The sequence below is a fragment of the Mustela nivalis genome, assembly GCF_964662115.1.
Source record: "Mustela nivalis genome assembly, chromosome: 18".
NCBI classification, from domain to species: domain Eukaryota; kingdom Metazoa; phylum Chordata; class Mammalia; order Carnivora; family Mustelidae; genus Mustela; species Mustela nivalis.
The window spans coordinates 953,436-973,262 of NC_139037.1; the positions used below are offsets into that span (position 1 = coordinate 953,436).

Below are 19,827 nucleotides of genomic sequence, written 5' to 3' on the forward strand. Positions count from 1 at the left end.
GCAAAACCGCAAGCGCGCCGGAACAACCTTGGCACCTCAGATTCGGAGAAATACGGTAGTTCCGGCGAGCGGCGGTGAGCCCGCCCCACGGTGCGGCCCCGCCCACGGGCGCCGAGCGCAGGCGCAGAGCCGCCGGCCCCGCCCCCTCGCCGCCGAGCCCGGTTCCCCCGCGCGCGACACGCGCCGGCCGCTCGATGGCGGACCCCGAGCTGCAGCTGGTGGCGCGGCGCATCCGCAGCTTCCCGGACTTCCCCGTCCCGGGGGTGCTGTTCAGGTGCGGGCGGGGCGGCCGCGGGGGCGCGCGGGGCGGGGGGCGCGGGGCCCACGCGCGACGCCCGGCCTCACCCGCCCGCTCGCGCGCGCCAGGGACATCTCGCCGCTCCTGAAGGACCCCGCCGCCTTCCGCGCGTCCATCGGCCTCCTGGCGCGCCACCTGAGACAGACGCACGGCGGCCACATCGACTACGTCGTGGGCAAGTGAACCGGGGACGCCGCGCCCGCGCCCGCGCCCTGGGGTGTCCGGGGCCGCAGGGTCTGCGCCAGGAGGCCGTGAGCGCGGAGGGGCTGGGGGGCGGCCCCGGCGGACACACTGGACGCCGCACCGGGGTGTGGGCGGGGACCCCGGGGTGGGTGGTAGGGACGGACCCGCTGCGCCGCACGTGGCGGCCGGACGTGGGCCCCCCCTGGGGTGGCCCGGCGGGCCGTAGCGTCCCCGCCCCCCGCCGCAGGTTCCTGGCCTCCAGCTCCGGACACGTGGGGCCCCGCGGCCCGGTTGCCCAGGGAGTGTCTGACCAGAGTCCACGGGCCAGGCACGCTGGTGTTCTCCCCTGGAGAGCCCTGAGCCCTGGGCCGCGCCCTTTCCCCCGCGGCACCCTGGCAGGTCTGGTCCCTGTGCGAGTCCCCTCGCCTGGGGCTCCCAAAGCTCCCCAGGGGCCACAGCTTTCCACTTGGCTGAGTCCTCCCGGCCAGGGCAGCCCGCCCCCACTGCTCTCCTGGATGGCGTCAGGACCCCGCTCCGGCCGCTCCAGGCAGATGCTGCTTTTAAGGATGAGGAACGGCCGAGTCCCTGTCATAGTCCCCGCTAGACGCCGAGCGGGGGAGTCCGGTCACTTCCTGAGGCGCAGCACGTGCGTACTGGGCTGGTCAGCGTTGCTGAGAGTGTGATGTCCTGGTCTTCCAGCTGCAGCTGCAGCTGACAGACCCAGGAGCCTGTGGTCTTTGCAAAGACCCCGTGTCCCCTTCCAGCACTGGCTCACGGGGATCTAAGGCTGCTGTACCACACAGCTGCCCCTTGACACCCCAGCTCTCGTCAACAGGCCTGGACTCCCGAGGCTTTCTGTTCGGCCCATCCCTGGCCCAGGAGCTTGGCTTGGGCTGCGTGCTCGTCCGAAAACGAGGGAAGCTGCCCGGCCCCACTGTGTCTGCCTCATACACCCTGGAGTACGGCAAGGTGAATGGGCTGGGCACCGCCGCCTTCCCCCCTCGGGGACCCCCCACCCCAGGACAGTCATGGGGTCGAGGAGCACTGCCGTGGTTGGGGCTCAGCCTCTGTCTGGGACGCCAGGCCCGCCAGGAAACCGCTGGGTGGGTTGAAACTGGGGCCCAGACATCCCCGCCCAGGCCATTCCCAGACACAGGCGGACCATGCGCCTGCTTCCCATTTGCAGGCGGAGCTGGAAATCCAGAGAGACGCCTTGGAGCCAGGGCAGAAGGTGGTCGTCGTGGACGATCTGCTGGCCACTGGCGGTGAGGGTCTTCCCCTGACCGACCCCACCAAAGGAGGGCCTGGTGGGGGCGCTGCTAGGGCTGGAAGAATGTGCCTCACAGGGGGAGTGAGAAGCAGACCAGGCAGCACTGTCCAGCTTCCAGTGAGCTGCGGGACTCCGCAAGGGCCACTGGGAGCCTCCTCACCATACCGATCCCCTCTCCCCCCGCCCAGGAACCATGCGCGCAGCCTGTGAGCTGCTGAGCCGGCTGCAGGCCGAGGTGCTGGAGTGCGTGAGCCTGGTGGAGCTGACGTCGCTGAAGGGCAGGGAGAAGCTGGCACCCGTGCCCTTCTTTTCTCTCCTGCAGTTCGAGTGATGGCGCCGCGGCCGCCAGGGGGCACCGGCCATCAGCCTGGACTTTTTTTTTTTTAACGGTTTTGTGCATGCAGTTGCCTTTTCAAAGTGCCTAGGCCGTGGTCTCGGTCCTTCCTGCGGGCTCTGGATCTGGAGGTATCAAGGCCTGGAGCTAGCAGTTCAGGCCGGGGCCCAGCCCCCTGCAGGTGCACTTAACAGACAGACGTGAATAAACTGCTTTGTTAGAGTGCTTGCTCTCGGTCCAGGTGCTGGGGCGGGGCCGTGGGGCGACATGCAGGAATCCCACCTGGCCAGCTGCCCAGGCCTCCTGTGGCCCAGAGCAGGCAGGAAACCAGGCTGCCCGAACTGCTGTCCAGTCGCGGCTCCGATAGGTCATGCTCTGGGCAGCTCACAACTTTGTCTTCAGGTTCTAGATGGTGGAAGTGCCCATCTGTGTTGCTGGGGCCAGTTCCTTCTGGGGGCTCCAGGGAGACCGTGTCCATGGCTTTCCCGGCTTCTAAGAGCTTCAGGGCCCACCCTCCATCCTGAGCCAGCAGCTTGCTGCTGTCCAGGTTTGCAGTCTGCTGCCCTCCAACAAGGGCCCAGGGGACACCAGGCCCACTGGGCCATCCAGGATTCCCACGTGCACATCCCGAGGGCATTCTGCCCACCGCCTGCCCTCCGGCCTCACTTCCCTACACCCTAAACACTGCAAAGACCAAGTCCCCAACAGAAACCAGTTTAATGACAAAATGCTGCCCCAGGGGAGGCCTACCGCCCACGCTGGCCAGGGAGCCTGGTGGGGGGTGCAGAGGGGGGAAAGTGCATCTTGTTCCTAAAGAGAGTAAAAGACACAGCAGGCGAGGGCAGGGACGGGAAGTCTGTGGCCGCGAGGTTCACAGCGCCACCTCCGCCCGGGCAAGGCAGGCCAGCCGTGTGAGGACACCTGCCAGGTCAGCAGCCTTGTCCAGCTTGATGTAGGTGTCCGCACGGACACGGTGCAGACTGAGCCAGTCGGGCAGCAGCTCAGAGAGGAGTTGCACATGCTTCTCCATCTCCCCTGCAGAGGGAGGGGTGCATGAGGCGGAGGCCCAGGACCCGTCAGCAGGTCTGCCTGAAGGCCAACTCTGCCCCTCTCCCCCTGCCTGCCTGTCCATGCCCCCGAGAAGCAGAGTGAACACTGAAAAGATGAGGAACAGCTTTGCCAAGGAGCTGACCCTCCCACTCAGCCCTGCTCAGGTCCCAGTCCCAGGAAGGAGCTACCCTGGAGCCTGGACGGAGCCAGGGGTCCCGTGGGCCGTGGGGCCATCTGAGGGGCTGCAGGGCACAGCCGGGTTGTGAAGGCAGAAGCTCAAGAGCTGACCTCCAAGGCACTGTGCCCACCCAGCACACACCACAGACGCTCCACACGGATGTGGAGCGGCCGATCCCCGGTGCCCACCCTCAACCGGGAGTCGGGGACACAGGGAGGGCCCCGCACACACCAGGGCTCAGGGCCACGGAGTAGCTGCCCAGCAGCCGGCTGCAGGCCACGTCCATGGGCAGTGCCGGCTTACGCTCCGACACGAAGATGCTGCGCAGTACACGGGCCAGCTCGGGCAGCCGCTCGAGCCGCTGCAGCCGCTGCTCCTGCTCCGGCCGCCGGGTCATCTGTGCCAGCTGCTTCTGTGCCTCCTTGCACCGAATCTGCGGCGGGCCCAGGCCACAGTCAATGGGAAGCCAGGCCCATGCTGCCCCTGGCTCTGCCCCACTGGGACCCCCAGCACTCACCCTCTCTAGCAAGTCCTGGGACACCCCCTTCAGGGCTGCAGGCGGGGTGGCTGGTGGGGTGGCCGGTGGGGCGGAGCCGGGGGACCCAGGGCTGCTGGGCTTGGCAGTACGCTGGGCCAGGTCACTCAGGGCCTTTTCCATCTAGGGCAGGTCAGAAGGGAGGAATGAGGAGCAGCCTCCCCTCCCCGGGGGGTGGGGGGCAGTCTGTGCAGCCCAGCAGGGCCGAACCTGCTGCCCCAGCCTGCACACTGTGCCTGTGTGGAGGGACAGCCCATCCCACCACCCCGAGGCATGTGGCCCAGGACAGAGCCTACCTATCAGGTGCCTGCGTGGGGGGGGGGGCTGCCCCGCCCTCCCAGACTCAGTCTCACCCTGGGCGACAGGAGGCCGCGGGCACGGGCCAACACCTCCTGGGCAGTGGCCGGTTTCTCCACGGTGGGCGGCTGGGGCAACTCAGCCGGCTCGATGTCAGGCACGCTGTCCACATTGAACCGGGGGTGCCAACGTGTGAGCTGGTCCTCAGGCACCACCACGGGAGGGTTCAGGGAGGCCAGGAAGGCCTGTGTGTGAAGGGGACAGGGAGTGTGGGCTGATCCCAGGCACGTCCGTGTTGGGGCAGGAAAGGCTGTGGGGCTCCTGTCCTGGCCGGACGACCTTGGATCCAGCACCCGAGCTCCAGCTGCTCAGCCGGGCAAGGACAGGACACCGCAGCTGACAGCCCCCACTGAGCCCGTCGTGAACCTCCAGGGGCCTGGGGTTGCCACGCCGAGCTCCTCCCGCTCAGCCACCGGGGGACCAGGGCCCGGACCCTCGCCCACCCCGCATCCACCCTGCAAGAGGCAGCCGTGGGAGGGTCCAGAGAACTTGAAAGGTCAGCCTCTCAAGAAGACCTGTTTCCTGCAGGCAGGACCGAGCTGTCACAGGAGGAGGGGACGGGGTGCAGGGCGGGCTAGGGACAGGCCTCCCGCATGGGCCGGGTACTCACCCTGTGGTGCTCACGGACACGCTTCTCCAGGTTCTGGCTGAAGAGCCGCCGGCGCTGCAGGAGGTGTGAGGCCGTGAGCTGGGGCGCCGTGCTGCCGGCCTCTGCGGGCAGAGTTCAGGGCTGAGACCCCCGGTCTTGGAGGAGGCCAGGGGCCCAACGCCTCACACCCACGCTCCAAACCGTATCCCTGGCAGGGAGACAGGCTCAAAGCTGCGTGAACTCAGCCATGGCCCACTCACCGTGGTCAAGCAGTGGCTCAATGGTAAGCTGGTAATCGGACCTCTTGACGCCGTCCTTGAAGGTGGGGATGTTGCGCTCCTGGCGGAAGCGGTAGGAGGTTGGGTACACGGTCCTGATCTGGCCCACATTGCGCTCTTCAAAGCGCCTACGGGACAAGGTACTGGGCTCAGAGAGTGCCAGGCAGGGCACAGGGTGGTCCCCGCCGGCAGGGGGAGGCCTCTGCCCTCTGCGCCGTAGGGAGGGGGAGCCCCCGGCCCGCTGTGGGCCACTCACTTGCGCATCATGTCCTGAACGCCCTGCTTGACTTTGGCAAACGTCACGGTCTCCGAGCGGTTGTACAACAAGCCCACGATGGCGTCCATGCTGCGGAACATCTCCGCCAGCACCTGGTACTTGTAGGGCAGCACGAGGCCTGGGGGCCCCGGCTGGGCCAGGGCGTGGAAGCGCTGGTAGGCAGGTGCCTTCTCTCCACTGCCATGGAAGGAGCCGGGCTCAGGGGAAGCACCAGACCCACAGCCCTCCAACACCAACCGCAGGCAGACAACGTGGCCCAGGAGACCCCAGGGCCGGGGAAGTCCCAAGCCACCCCCAACCCTGGTTCCCTCATCTCTAAGAGGCACACGAGACCACAGGGAGCAAAATAGGACGCGGAGCTGCGGGACACACACACACCACAGCAGCAGCCTTTGAGAGCATCCCAAATTCACAAGGGCCCTCACGGCAAGAGCTGGCACGTCTCACAGATGGAGGTCAGGGTGCGGAGCTAGCCAGTGGCAGAGCTGGGATCTGAGAGCCCCGTGCCTGCCTCTGCCCAGTCCTGTCCTCCTACCAGACTAGCCTTTCCTTTGAGGCCTGAACGCCCACACAGGACTCACCATGGCCCAGCTGGGTGCCCCTGGTCCTCCAGCACGCTGGGCTCCCCAGCATCCTTCCTCTGGGCACTTGCCCTCAGCTCCTGGGCCCGGGCCCCTAGCTCCCGGGCCCGCTGTAGGCATGACTTCAGCTCAGAGAATGTGACTTTTGAGGAGGCCTGTGGACACAAGATGCCGTCAGCTGGCCAGTCACACCCACATCACTCGACCTCCCCCACCCTGGGTCCAGACTCACTTTCTTCTCCGGGGTGGCCAGGCAGGGCTGCAGACCTGCTGAGAGAGAGGCCTGCTCTGGGGAGCCAGGAACAGCCAGCTCAGCCGGGGCAGTGGGGTCAGCCGGGGCAGCCGGGGCAGTGGGACCCGAGACCTGGCGGGCAGGCCGCAGAAGGTGAGTGAGGAACCAGACCCCGTGGTGAAAGACTGGTTCCTCCCTCCCTGGCTTAGCGACAAAGGGGGCACAAGGCCCGGTTTTCGCTGCAGTCAAGCCAGAGGGGCCGGCCGTGGTCTGTCTGGGCTTCTTGCTCTCCCGGGCCTGACCGGCAGGCTGGACATCTACCAGCGCACGGAGCCCGGGCCCTCCTCCGGCCCGTCCAGCAGCTCGGTCCAGCACCTCCGCGCCCTCGCTGCGGAGCTCTGCGCCCGGTTCTCGCGGCGCCCACGACACACCTGCCCCCGCCGCCCGCAGGGACTGGGCCCCGGGCCTTCTCCAGTGTCCTGCAGCCGTTCGGGGCCGGTTCTCCGCCCCGTGCCCCGTGGGCAGCCCGCACCGCGGTCCGCGCCCCCCGCCCGCACCCCCGCCCCGGCCTGTCTCCCGCTCACCGCGTCCGCCGGCAGCCGCAGTCTCCGGCGCGCGGGCGGCGCGGGGTGGTCGCGCGCGGGCTCTGCGGGCGGGCGGGCGCGCTTGCGGCTGCTGCCCGGGGTGCGGGCCGGGGCGCCGGGCGCGGGCTTGGCGGGGCTCGGGGTGCGCCAGGCCTGCTTGACCCGCGGAGGCACGGCGCGGAGCCCGGGGCGGCGGCGCGCGAAGAAGTCGGTGAGGCGAGGCTGTGCCATGGCGGGAGCGGGGACAGGGACGCGGGCTCCGGGCGGAACGCGGGCTCCGGGCGGGACGCGGGGTCCGGGCGGGACGCGGAGCGAGCGGGAACCCGAGGCACAGAAGTGGGGCCGCGCGCAGCGCCGATTTTCCCGCCGCGCCTGCCCCCGCCCCCCGCGGGCGGAACCACCGGCAGGGGAGCCGGGGTTGGCCGGGAAATGGGCCCGTCCGGGCGCATGCGCACTGACGCCCTCGAGGCTGCGCCGACGCGCGCATGCGCCGACGCGCGGCCCCGCCTCCCCCTCCGGCCGCCGGGCTCCGGCAGGGGACGAGCTCGCCCTGGGAGGGCGGCGGGGCCGGGCGGTTTCGGCGAGGAGAGCGATGGCTCGCCGCTTCTCCTGAGGTTGACGGCAGTCACCGTGGAGTGACGCTGGCCCTCTCGGCAGCTGCCAGACCCCGAGTCTCTCCGCGGGTGCGGGTTCTGTGTCAGCGACGCTGTTGTACCGGGAGGAGGGTCGGGGGAGGGGGTGTTAGTGCGGGAGGGGCCGCTGCCGTCGGGGTCAGCGCCGCCGGGGTCCCGCTGCCGTCGGGGTCAGCGCCGCCGGGGTCCTGCTGCCGCCGGGGTCCCGCTGCCGCAGGGGTCAGCGCCGCCGGGGTCAGCGCCGCCGGGGTCCCGCTGCCGCCGGGGTCAGCGCCGCCGGGGTCCTGCTGCCGCCGGGGTCCCGCTGCCGCCGGGGTCAGCGCCGCCGGGGTCCTGCTGCTGCCGGGGATCAGCGCCGCCGGGGTCCCGCTGCCGCCGGGGTCAGCGCCGCCGGGGTCCTGCTGCCGCCGGGGATCAGCGCCGCCGGGGGTCCTGCTGCCGCCGGGGTCCCGCTGCCAGGACCGGGGCGCGCTGGAGGGGGCCTCTCGGTGGCCTCTCGGTGGGGAAAGGGTGCCCAGAGGCGGCGGTTCCCGTCGGTGAGCGGAGCGGGCCGCCCCGGGTACAGCAGCCGGCCTGGGAGCAGGGTGGGAGGCGGCCGCCGGCGTGTTTAAGGCTCGGTTCTGTGACCGGTGTGTGCTCTGGGCCGCACGCTGGAGGCAAGCGTGGGCCTCCGTGGGAATGGACCTTTCCAAATTTAAGGTTGCTGTGCGTTATAGGGCGGAGCCGTGCGGGATCCTGGAACTGTAGTGACAGCCTCTTCTTAAGTCCAAGGGCGTCGAGGGGCTTCGTACATCTTCCAGCTCGGAGCTGCTCATCCGAAGGGCGGCAGCTGTCTTCTCTCCCAGATACACCGTGGTTCCCCATCGAGAAAGTAAGGGAGCGCTGGGTCTTGGAGAGCACAGCTAGCTGATCTGAACACAGGGGATGTCAGGATCCGGCTCCCAGCTCCTGCCCTCTGAAGGTGCGCTGGTGAGCAGGAACGCCCCTCCCTGCCCAGAGCCTCCAGAATGCCGCACTGTTTCTGCCAGCCTTACCCTCGTCTTGCCTCCTGGCCACCCACCAGCCTGGAACCACAGAGTGCCGGCTCGGCTCCCGACCCCCAGAGAGCTGAGTGAGGTGACGGACGACAGGCTCCCCTGGCTGTGTGACAAGAGCGCGCACGCCCAGGCAGTCCACTGCAGGGGACTCCTGGCAGGGAAAGAGTCAGGGATTGCTGTGTTTTGGCCAGCTCCCCGGGGGCACTAATCTAGAGGTGGAAGCGGGCACTAGGAGGCCCTGAGTGGCTCTGGGGATAACCGAGGGGTCTTGTAGAATGCAGAACATGAATCTAAAACGTGTCTGTCCCGAGTAGGATGAGGAAGTCTGTCTGCATTCAGTCCTCACAAGCAGCCAGTGGACAGGGGCCAGGGGACCAGCTCCAACACCACTGCCAGTGCCTTGCCAGTGCACTTGGCCGTACCACTGTTACTTTGCATGCCTCATCTGGTGAGTAGGTCTTTGTGGGGTGACTTCAGCCTCTGGGGAAGCTCCTTGTTAGAAAATTTTCTGCCCACTTACAGTGACGGCAGTAAGACGGTCACCTCAGCAGCCACTTCTACAAGGTGGGACCCCTACCTTCCTGTCACTGCTAATGAGATGAGACGCACAGCTGAACCAATCAGCTCCTCTCCTGGGACCCAGGACTGGAATTGGAACCACCATCCTGTCACGTCTGGTTGTGAGAAGTGGGACTGTCATCTTCCACCCTGTGCGTGGAGACAGGGTAATGACCAGGAGACTGTGTGAGCCCGGGACAGGGAGCCAGACCCGGCAGCTGACTCAGATGGTCTGTGATGGTTTCCACTTTGCTCTCGTGGGAGACCCACAGCCTTTCAGGGTGGCCCGGCTGATTAGAAAGCAGCCTCTAGGCCGTCCCGTACCTCTGCGTCTTTTATCTAAAGGGCCTCTGAGTGAATTTCTGTTTCTTCCGACCCAAGGAGGCTGGGGGAGAGCAGGGGCAAAGGTTGGTCCGTATGAGGCTACGGTAATAAAAACAGAGTCAGGAGTAAGGAAGGTGAATGCTCTGCTCTGTTCTGCCCAGGCTCCCCCTGAAGTGTCCTGCTGGCTTATAGGTGTGGAATATTAAGAGGACATAGCCTGGTTAGAAGGCCTTCAGGAGAGAGGAACCAGATAGCCAGGACAGGAACCCTGCTTTCTGGAACCCTTTACCCTGGAGTGCCCGGGAGATCGGGACGTGTGCCTTCATTCACGTGGTCACTGACTGCCCACTGGGAGCCTGGCTGCCGAAGGCCCCGTACAGGCCAGCCACGGAGGGTCCCCGGGCACCAGGCTGAGAACAAGACAGGTGAGACCCCGCTCTCAAGGAGCTCACGTTCTAGTGGAGAGAGACAGAACCCAGTTTTATTGGGGGAGGGGGTACCACTTCAGAAAAAGAACATAAAACCTAGTCATGAGCTGCCATAACGGGGGGCACTTCAGATCTGAGGGTTCAGGGAGGCCTCTTGGAGAGGATCACACTGAAGGGCCAGAAGAAGGGGCGGGGGGAGCGTCTGATAGCAGCGTGTGGAACCCACACCGCCGTCACAACCACCACCTTCATTCTAAGCACATTCCAAAGAATGACTGGAGTTAAAGTACGTTCTGAGTTTGAGTTACAGACCTGTCTGCCCGTCTGGAACTTCCTTAGAACCCATCCCACAAAACCGTAGCGGGGCTCTGTGAGGTGCGCCGTGTGCAGGCCTGCTTCCCCACAGCCGGGAGGCCTTCTCCGTCTCACCCTCAGAGCGAACCTCCAAGCCGCAGCCCCTCTGTGGATGAAGAAGCCAGGACTTGTAAGGGATAAAGCCGGGCGCACGGGGGAGCCGGCTGTGGTTGCCCACCTGTGTCTCATTCGGTCACTTCCTCCCCCAAGAGACAGGAAGGAGCTGCAGAGGTGTGGTGGGATTCAGGCCTTCTGGGTCCCCTGCGCCTGCAGAGAACCTGCCGCCTGCAGTCGAAGGGGAGATTTTCATGGCCTCGGCGTGCAGTGCCATGTCCCCAGCCAGACCTGGAGGCAGCTTGACGTTCAGGGAAGACATCTGGGTCTCAGCCATAATCGGCCTGCGCCAGGCCCATGGTCCACCAGGCACGATGGGACAGAGGGGAGGGTGGAGCAGCCGCTGCTGCGCACAGGCGGAGGGACCTGGCAGGGACCTGGGAGGTGGTCCCGACTCCCTCCGCCTCACGTCCCTCATCCTTATCAAGGGGAGCTCACGGAGAGTGCTCTCAGCAGAGCCCTGGGGAAGCAAAGGTAGCCCCAAGCTCCCGAGCGGCCGTGGCCCACCGTGGCCCCCCGGACCGCACACCTGCTTGCAGAGAATGTCGGGTGGGGGGGCACTCTCCGTCCGCGAGTGCGTGTCCAGCAGCCCCAACAGAAACGTGGCGGGGGCCACGGGCCTGATTTCACGCTTTCTCGTGGCTCCGTTAAGAAAGTCACAAGAATCAGGTGACAGTCGTTTTCAAGTATAGCCTTATTTTACGTCATATCCCAAATGTTATCATTTGAACAAGTAACCGATGAACTTCATTAACGAGCTGTTTCACACGGTTCACCGGCGTCCAGTCAACCATCACTGCGTCCTCGCACTGGTCACACCAAGGCCGTCCGTCGCGCCTCGCGGCACGCTCGGTTCCCACGGGAACCCCTGGTCCCTGCTCGGGTTTCACGAAATCCGCAGCTGGAAGCGGGCTGGGCCCGGGTTGCTCTGACCACACAACTCGCCCAGCAGGGCCGGGGGAAGGCCGGGGGCTGGCGGCTGCAGGGCGGCGGGCCCCACGACCCGGCGGCCGGCGACAGGGCGGAGGAGGCGCCCGTCGAGATGCCACGCAACCCCAGGGCTCCCAGACCCCGCCCGCGCCGCCCTGCGCCGTCCTGCGCCGTCCGTCACGCGGCGGCACGGGGCGGGGCGGTGTCTGTGAGGGGGCGGGGCTCCGGGGAGGTGCCGCCGGTGGGGGCGTGGCCGGAGGGCCGGCTGGGCCCCGAGTTTCCCCACGGAGCCAGGGGCCGGCCCGCCGCGGCGCCCTCGAGTGGGGCCGTCGCGGTCGCCTGGGTCACCTCAGCCCGAGGGTCCTGCAGGCTCCTGTTCTGACCCCCGCTGCCCTGTCCTCTGTGGGAAGGTGGAGCCACGGAGAGCCCACCTGCGGGACGGTCAGGCCGGAACCGAGGGCCTTACTCCCGGCCGAGCTCGCCGCCCTCCTCCCCGCGCCGTGGCCCCGGAACCCCGTCGGGAGGCCTGTGAATGTCCCTCGCCTGAGGACTTTGGGGGCTTTCCACAAGCCACTCCCGATCCAGGAGGGTTGGCCGTGCCCTGCGCGCCGCCGGCTCAGCCCCGCGCTGGGGGGGGGGGGGGGGTTGCTCCGCGCTGCAGAGCGGAAGGCATCTGCCCTGCACCCCGAGGGCTCGGCCCTGCGGACGGAAGGCTCCCCCGGAGCTCAGGAGCGCACTCTGCGGTGAGGGAGGCCGGTTCGGCAGCGTCCGTTGCGCTCGCCCTGGTGCTGGGCACTGCGCGGGGCCGGGGGACGTGCCAGTACCCACTGACGCAAGGGAAACCGCATCAGAGCGGGGCGGGCAGGTGGGCAGGGGGGCGCTCCCGCCGCCCCCGCCTGTCCCTTGCAGACCCATCAGGAGGCGGACTTGACCTTGCACGTGGACATGGCTCCGCTCCTGGGGTCTGGGAAGGGACGCCGGCTCATCACCTGTCCCCCCAGGAGCACTCCGCTCCCTCCAGCAGTGGGAAGCCGCCGCACTGCAGTCCCGGTCACCCCGCGGACTTCCCGCTCATGACAGCGCTCTGGACCTAGCCTTTCCCTCCTCAAGACACCGCGTCTCCCCTTGGTTCCTCACACCCGCCTGTGGTTTGTCACACTGCAGTGCATTTTTACTCCCCAGTCCACGCCTCTTTCGCGGGTGAAGTAAGGGGCTGGTCTGACGCCGCACACCTCCGGCCGGTCTGTGCACAGGGGCGGCAAAGTCAGCAACCCCGGGCCAGCCTTTCCCGCAGAGGTAGGCTGCGTGGGAGTGACCTTTCCGGGAATCTGGGCCGCGTTCCTGCCACCTGGCAGTGAGGGCCTGTGCTGACAGGAGAGGGCACGCAAGGTGTCTTTGGCCTCACAGAGCACTTTGGTCTTAGGGCCATGGAAGCCTCCCCTCGGGAGTGGGGAGACCAGGGTTCACCCAGACGGAAGCCCGAGGGGTGGGAGCCAGGGGAAGGCGAGGCCCTCACTTGGGCAGACACCCATGGCTCCGGGGGCATCTGCCTGGCTCAGTCAGTGGAGCGTGAGAATTGTCATCTCAAGGCTGTGAGTTCGAGCCCCACATTGGGTATAGAGATTACTTAAACATAAAATCTTAAGAAAAAAAAAAAAAAGATGGGACGCCTGGGTGGCTCAGTTGGTTAAGCAGCTGCCTTCGGCTCAGGTCATGATCCCAGTGTCCTGGGATCGAGTCCCGCATCGGGCTCCTTGCTCGGCAGGGAGCCTGCTTCTCCCTCTGCCTCTGCCTGCCATTCTGTCTGCCTGTGCTCGCTCTCTCCCCCTCTCTCTCTGATAAATAAATAAAATCTTTAAAAAAAAAAAAAAAAGTCCTCTGATTTCGGTTTAGAAGAGGTGAGCTGAAGATCAGGTCAGATGCCGGCCTGTCCGCCAACCTGCGTGTGTGGTCACGGGCTCACGGCCGCACGTTCCGGCGACACGGGTATCACCAGGACCCATGGACTGTCCCTGTAGCAGGCTTGTGTGCAGGAGCGCTCAGGCGGCGAGACTGGGGTGGTTCTGAGAAACCGCAGGGGACGGGTGGCACCCAGGAACAGGACAGGGAAGGACCCCGGGCTGGGGACGGGAATGGGAGGGACCACGTGACTGTGTGGCCGGGCAGGACTGGCCCACAGACCACCAAGAGCCGGGGCACCACAGACGAGTTTGAACTTCCAGCTAGGGCAGGCGGGGAAGGAAGCGGCGACCAGAACTGTGTGGACGGTGGCCCCGTCGGTCACTGTGGAGGGCAGGTGAGGGTCAGGAGGCTGTGGCAGCCCCACCGCGGAGAGAAGACGGGCGCGGCAAGGAGGAAGCCCTGAGTGCAGCCCAGTGGGGCCGCCGGTGACCACACAGAGCCTGAGTTTCTCGGGCCCGCGGTGAGGAGGTGGGGGCCTTAGGACAAGAGAGGGAAAAGGCAGATCCGGGTCCCATGGAGGCTTTGTGCTTCGACCAGTGAAGGGTGCTGTCAGCCAGGCAAGCCCTGACCACACAGCCCCACCCCAAAGTCTCTGGAAGGTGGGAGTGGGAACAGGGGCGGGGTCTGTGCCATTGTCAGATCAAGACCCTTTTCACCTAGATTGACAGAAATCAGGGCCCAAGTCAAAGCCTCGTGCGCGACTTTGGATGATGGGCCCTGCAGGGAGCCTGTGAGAACAGGACCCCAGAGGGGATGGAGGGTGCCGGTGGAAGACCCATCCGTCCTCAGAGTTGATGGTACAGCCTCAAAGGCCAAGTAGATCACACCTGATGACCGTCCAGGGGGGAAAGGAGAGGTGTGGGACAGGTGTCCACACCCAAGCAGAGGTGTGGCAGAGAGCAAGGCATTTGGGGGACCCATGCGGCCCTGTGTGTTTTGCACAGGGTTACAGACAGTGGGGTGATGTGGCCTGTGCCCCCAGCCCTGGGACAGGATGCCCAGAAACCCTGCAGGACCCAGGATCCTTAGAAGAGTGACGCGATAGGCTCCCTGTGCTCGCGACTTCCAGTCTCCTTCCTCCGCTCCCAGCCAGCGCCCACCGATGTGAGAGGAGACCACTCAGCCGGGGCGCCGCTGCCCACTGCCCACTTGTCGCAGGGAAGGGGATGGCTGACCCCTTCCCTGTCCCTGAGCAAGCTGGTGGGGGACCTCGATCACCCCCGGGGTGGGGACAGCGCCTCCTCCCCACCCACCAGGGGCCCTTGGTCAGTTCCATTCAGTGACAGTAAAGAAAACCAGCAACAACTGAGGGCCAGAGCGGGACCGGCAGGAGGCTGGAAAACACCAGGACCGGAAGGGCCAGGGACCTCCTCGGCTGAACCCGCTTTGGGAAGTTTCCTGCAAAGGAGGAAGGCACAGGCTGTGCCCAGCTCCTGCTCCACCCTCAACCTGCCCCAGCGGTCTCGAACCCAGAAGTGCAGGCAGGGAAAGGGCCAAGTGTAGGGGGCAGCCAAGTCTGCACGAGGCCAGGCCCTCCTCCTGCAGCTCCCACCAGGCTCCCAGGAGAGCCATGGCCCCATAGGAGGGCTCGGGACTCGGCAGGGCTCGTGGCCCTGGCGAGTGCCAAGGGAGGGGCGAGCGCCGAGGGAGGGCCCGACAACCCCTGTGTCTGGGGCCAGGACCTCCTGCTGCTCCCCCCACCCCACGGACCCACCTCGCCCAGGTTTGGAAAGTGCACTGCTGCGCCTGCCCCGTGCGGCCCGCCTGGGTTCGCCGTCCCTGGCTGCCTGCTCTGTGTCACTGGGGGCAGTCAGGTCTCAGAATTTCCACCAGGAGCCAGGCAAGGTGGAGAGTTTAGGAGCTGGGCCGCTGGCTGGCTGTGGAGAAACTCTGGGCCTTCGCCTTCCCTCCGAGCTCGGTGTGATGGAGCATGTCCTGAAGGAATGCAACCAGAGAGGGTTGCACTGGCCTGGCCTCCCTGCTGTGAGGGGCTTCCCTGGACCCCACAAGGACGGGAAGGTCTGCCGCAGAGTCAGGCACTACTCTTCCCTGGGCTCAGTTTGTTTGTTTGTTTGTCTTTTAAGATTTTATTTATTTATTTGACAGAGGTCACAAGTAGGCAGAGACAGAGAGAGAGGAGGAAGCAGGCTCCCCACTGAGCAGAGAGCCCGATGTGGGGCTTGATCCCAGGACCCTGAGATCATGACCTGAGCCGAAGTCAGACGCTTCCCCAAAAGAACCCCCAGGTGCCACTTCTCTTTCATTTGCTGCTTTTGTGTAGCGTCTGACGGCAGGTCTTTCTTTCTTTCTTTCTTTTTTCACAGACAGAGATCACAGGCAGGCAGAGAGGCAGGCAGAGAGAGAGACGGAGCAGAGAGCCCGATGCGGGGCTCCATCCCAGGACCCTGGGACCATGACCTGAGCCGAAGGCAGAGGCTTTAACCCACTGAGCCACCCAGGCGCCCCTGACAGCAAGTATTTCTCACAGCTGCTCTTCCCGCCCTAAAAACCGGCTGGATTTTGGAAATGATCCCACTTCATGGGGTGGGAACGTGTTCCCCGAGGTCAGCCCACCGTCTTCAATGCAGCATTGATTGGTCTCTGCCACTCCTTGCCACCCCCCTGCTTGGCCCTATCCCCACTAGCCTGGGACAGTTGTCCTTCCCACAGGCAGGCAGGCAGGAGAGGCACCAGATCCTGTCGTGGGACAGGCCGCAGGGGTCTGGGAAGAGCCATCAGTCACTTCTCTAAGGCCTCTCACTCGTGCCTGGCTGGGGAACCTGCCAGCCCCAGGGGACACCGGGCACTGGTCAGACTCGCTGCTGCGCGGGTCCAGGCCATCGGCCCCTTGCTCGATCTTAGTCCCGCCCATCACTCCGCCAGCTGCAGGCCGTTTTGCGGCTGAGATGGGGGTAAGGAAACTGCTGACAGAGCTCTAAGGTCAGGTTCACGTGGAAAATGCCAATTACTCATCAGAGGTTCACCAGCCGCAGGTGTGGGTTTCAGGACCTACTTGATTCCTGGTAGAAGTTTGTGAAGGGCTCTTGGCTGCACACACCTGTGGGCACTTCTCTGCGTCATGGGCTCCAATTCGGCCGGTCTGTGAGGCCAGCAGGTGGTTTCCAGACCCGACCTGGTGTCACTGCTGACTCAGGTCCGGTCACGTCCTGACCAAGGACAAGGCTGAATGGGGCTCACCAGGCCAGTTCTGGGTGGGCGGGGAGGACAGTTCGGCGAGGCTGGCTCTGTGCAGCAGCTGGGTGGGCCCTGACTCTCCCCGGACCGGTTCCGGTTCTTCGCTTCCAGGAAGGAGGGGACTGCAAGGGAACGTACTCGGGGAAATGGCTCTGCAAAAGCCCGTCAAGTCCTTGGCCAGCCGTCAGAAAACAACATTCGGCAGAAGGAGAGAATGTGGTTGGTCTGGGGAGCCTCCAGGGGTCGGGGGAGGAAGACTCGGGGTGCGGTGCTGAGAAACCATCTTAACCTGGAGTATGTGTCCTCCGTGAGCTGCTTCTGGGCTAAAAATACCCAGTGAAAGACAGCATATTCGCCCGCCGGAGCTGCTGCTCGGCACTGCTGCTTGCGCACAGTCACGCGGTTGCACAACCCACCACCATTTCCCAAGCTTTCTCACCAACACAACAGAAACTCTGGCCCCATTAAGTAATAACTCCCCAGTCCCTCCCTCGGGCCGGGGGCCTTATCGTCTAGTTGTCGTGTTGTTGGCCTGTCCCGGCCGTTGTGAGCGAGCGGGATCACACGGTGTCTGACATCTGCGCTTGGGACGGTGTGTTCATGGGTCACCGGCTGGGTGGTGGGGCCAGCCCTCGCTCCTGGTTCTGGCTGGGTAACCTTCCTGGGGTCTGTTCATCTGTTTGTGGACACGTAGCTGGTGACCTCCTGAGTTCATGTCTGAGCGTGGGCAGATAACAACGCCTGTATTATCCCTGGGGAAGAGTGAAGCCCGAGGGGTCAAGGCCCCTGTGACGGCCCACGCGCTGGTCCTTTGTCCCTCGGGGAGCCGACCACGCTTGCTCTTTCATGACAAGATTATGGGGGCACCTGGGGGGGCTCAGTGGGTTAAGCCTCTGCCTTTGGCTCAGGTCATGATCCCAGGGTCCTGGGATGGAGCCCCGTATCGGGCTCTCTGCTCAGGGGGGCCTGCTTCCTCCTCTCTCTGCCTGCTTCTCTGACTACCTGCTTCTCTGACTACTTGTGATCTCTGTCAAATAAATAAATAAAATCTTAAAAAAAAAGAGTTGTTTTTCTGAAAAGCCATCACTGGGGTGCTCAATTTAAGTTTATTTTGTGAAAGGTGGTATTACACGCATATAGCAAAAAATCTAAGTAGCGCCAGTGACCATCATGTTTCTCCCCATCCTGACCGTGTGGCCTTGCGCCTGTGCTGTCTCTCGCCACCCCCACCTGCTCCCTCCCGCCGCGCCTCCCTCTGTGTCTCCACCCCACCCTCTCCCTCTCTCATCCTCTCCCCCGTGTCTCTCTCTCAGGCTCGAGGCCTCCTGTGCCCTCCAGGGGCTTTCTTAGCTGTATCACTGTATCTTGGATGCTTGCTGATACAGAGTTGCAACTCTCCTGCAGGATACACTGTAATTTCTGTCCCGTTTCCTGTGGGTGAGGAGTCGGGTTCTGCCCAGTCTTTTCTGCTCCCAGTCCCGGGACACGGGCATTCTGTTCCCCAGGGAGCACACCTGCTGGACAAGTTGTGAGGCCTCCCCTTCTCCGCAGCCCTGTGTGGGAGCCTGTCCCCGAAGCTGGGTGGGGACTTTGGGCCTGCCTACTCCGGGGCTCCCCTCCCCTGACCCTCATTCTCTGTGTCCTGCTTCCAGGCCTCAGAGGCTTCTCTTGGGAAATGGTCGGAAGGCTCAGATCCTAAGCCTTCAGAGGACTTAGTAAAGGAGCAGTTTTTGAAGTTTTTTTTTTTTTTTAAGATTTTATTTATTTATTTGACAGACAGAGATCACAAGTAGGCAGAGAGGCAGGCAGAGAGAGAGAGGAGGAAGCAGGCTCCCCGCTGAGCAGAGAGCCTGATGCGGGGCTCGATCCCAGGACCCTGAGATCATGACCCGAGTCGAAGGCAGGGGCTTAACCCACTGAGCCACCCAGGCGCCCCTTGAACTTTTTAAAAGACTTTATTTATTTGACTCAGAGAGAGAGAGAGAGAGAGAGAGAGAGAGAGAGAGAAGGCGGGCACACAAGCAGGGGGAGTGGGAAAGGGAGAAGCAGGCTTCTGGCTGAGCAGGGAGCCCGACGCGGGGCTCGATCCCAGGACCCTGGGACCATGACCTGAGCCAAAGGCAGACGCTTAGCGAGTGAGCCACTGAGGCGCCCCTCCTTTTTCTTTTTTGCATCTAAACTCTTTATATAAACAAAGTTATCTCATGCCGCCCATATGGAAAACAGCTGATCCCTCTGAAGCACTAGAAGGGGGAGAAGGGCCCGCCCTGGTCTTTCTTCCTAGGCACAGACTTCAAAATTCCCAGTTTAAAGTATGCCTAGACCCCTCTCAGGTCCCAGTGGAGAGCCTGCCCTCACACCTTACTGACCTCAGTTCTCTTACTGCTCCCTTGTGGGCAGAGCCCAGAGAAGGGCAGGGGTGAGCCAGGACTCACGGGCTTGGGGGTGCCGACCTGTCCGCTTTAGGGAGTCTGCCTTCTGACACCGTGAAGGTGGTCTGCTGGGGCAGGAGCCCTCTGAGAAGCTGCGGGAGAGCTGGGTGGTTAGGGCCAGGGCCGGCAGACCTACAGAGTGTCCCTTGGCGGCCTGTGCAGGTGGACGTCAGTGTCTTGAGTGTGGAGACCCCTACGATCACCCGCAAAGGCAGGCCAGGCCGAGGAAACAGTGAGGGGAGGTCTCCCTCCCGCTTGAATCTGCTCTGCCCATTTCCATGGTGTTCGGGGAGGGCTTTCCTCTCCATCCGCCCGCCTCCCTCCAGCCCGTGGCCCGGGGAGGGGACGGAGGGGACAGACAACAGTCCTTCCTTCTCAGTCTACTTGGCTGTGCCTCTGCAATCTCCACAGCCCTGCTGCTCGGGGCCACAACCCCATGTCACAGATGCTCTGGAGGCACAGAGAGGAGGGAGGCCTCCTGGGGGTCACGTAGCCAGCAGCTGGCAGCACCAGTGCGCGCTGTTTAGTCCTTTCTGTTGATGTTGCCGCTGCTGCTCAGAGACCTTGGCCCCAACCCCTGCCAAGGGATGGCCCTAGCTGGCTTCCCTTAAGGTTGGCACCAGATGACTCCACTAGAGGCTGGGACTAGCCAGGATTTGCAGGTGGGTCCTGGGCCTCCCACACAGCTGGACCTTATGACCCCAGCCTCCTTGGGGCTCGGGCCTTGGGGAAGAACCCCAGAGTTCTAGAAAAAGGGTTCTAGAAAACGGCCAGGGTCAGACACAATGCCAGCAGGAATTAAGGTGTGAAGAAGCAGGCAGGAGAAGAAGGGAGAAAACCCGGTCAGCATTGAACACCAGACTTCTGAAAGTCTGTATTTCTCGCCTTTTTTTTTTTTTTTCTTTTTTAAGGTTTATTTGTAGGGCGCCTGGGTGGCTCAGTTGGTGAAGCGTTTGCCTTTGGCTCAGGTTGTGATCCCGGGGTCCTGGGATTGAGCCCCGCTTCAGGCTCCTGCTCAGCAAGAAGTCTGCTTCTCCCTCTGACCCTCCTCCCCTGTGCTCTGTCTCTCTCTCTCTCTCAAATAAATAAATACAATCTTTAAAAAAAAAAAAAAA

At 64.2% G+C, this 19,827-nt stretch overlaps 2 protein-coding genes and 1 long non-coding RNA gene across 3 annotated transcripts; 2 read left to right on the top strand and 1 right to left on the bottom strand.

The window, feature by feature from the left end:
- Positions 1–122: 122 nt before the first annotated feature.
- On the top strand, positions 123–2,307 carry APRT (adenine phosphoribosyltransferase). Its single transcript, XM_082711593.1, has 5 exons — positions 123–274; positions 367–473; positions 1,317–1,450; positions 1,668–1,746; positions 1,940–2,307. Exons 1-5 carry the CDS (start codon positions 195–197, stop codon positions 2,080–2,082), a joined length of 543 nt encoding a protein of 180 aa, XP_082567719.1. The 5' UTR covers positions 123–194; the 3' UTR covers positions 2,083–2,307.
- Positions 2,308–2,783: 476 nt separating this feature from the next.
- CDT1 (chromatin licensing and DNA replication factor 1) lies at positions 2,784–7,197 on the bottom strand. The gene is made up of 10 exons (XM_082711544.1): positions 6,747–7,197; positions 6,163–6,294; positions 5,931–6,085; positions 5,329–5,526; positions 5,055–5,200; positions 4,816–4,916; positions 4,202–4,390; positions 3,831–3,971; positions 3,545–3,746; positions 2,784–3,120 (listed from the first exon to the last, which is right to left on the bottom strand). The coding sequence occupies exons 1-10, from the start codon at positions 6,975–6,977 to the stop codon at positions 2,957–2,959; spliced, it is 1,659 nt and encodes a 552-aa protein (XP_082567670.1). The 5' UTR covers positions 6,978–7,197; the 3' UTR covers positions 2,784–2,956.
- Positions 7,198–7,307: 110 nt separating this feature from the next.
- On the top strand, positions 7,308–10,288 carry LOC309853505. Its single transcript, XR_014305764.1, has 3 exons — positions 7,308–7,429; positions 8,095–8,863; positions 8,938–10,288. It is a non-coding gene; the product is annotated as an uncharacterized lncRNA (long non-coding RNA).
- Positions 10,289–19,827: the final 9,539 nt, after the last annotated feature.

Bases quoted from the DNA above. Each gene is read 5' to 3' on its own strand.
- APRT (XM_082711593.1), top strand. From the start codon at position 195: ATGGCGGACCCCGAGCTGCAGCTGGTGGCGCGGCGCATCCGCAGCTTC. The intron at 1,451-1,667 runs GTGAATGGGCTG...TCCCATTTGCAG, and splicing joins ACACCCTGGAGTACGGCAAG to GCGGAGCTGGAAATCCAGAG. The intron at 1,747-1,939 runs GTGAGGGTCTTC...CCCCCCGCCCAG, and splicing joins CGATCTGCTGGCCACTGGCG to GAACCATGCGCGCAGCCTGT.
- CDT1 (XM_082711544.1), bottom strand. From the start codon at position 6,977: ATGGCACAGCCTCGCCTCACCGACTTCTTCGCGCGCCGCCGCCCCGGG. The intron at 5,201-5,328 runs GTGAGTGGCCCA...CTTGTCCCGTAG, and splicing joins GTTCAGGACATGATGCGCAA to GCGCTTTGAAGAGCGCAATG. The intron at 4,391-4,815 runs GTGAGTACCCGG...CTTCACACACAG, and splicing joins GTGTCCGTGAGCACCACAGG to GCCTTCCTGGCCTCCCTGAA.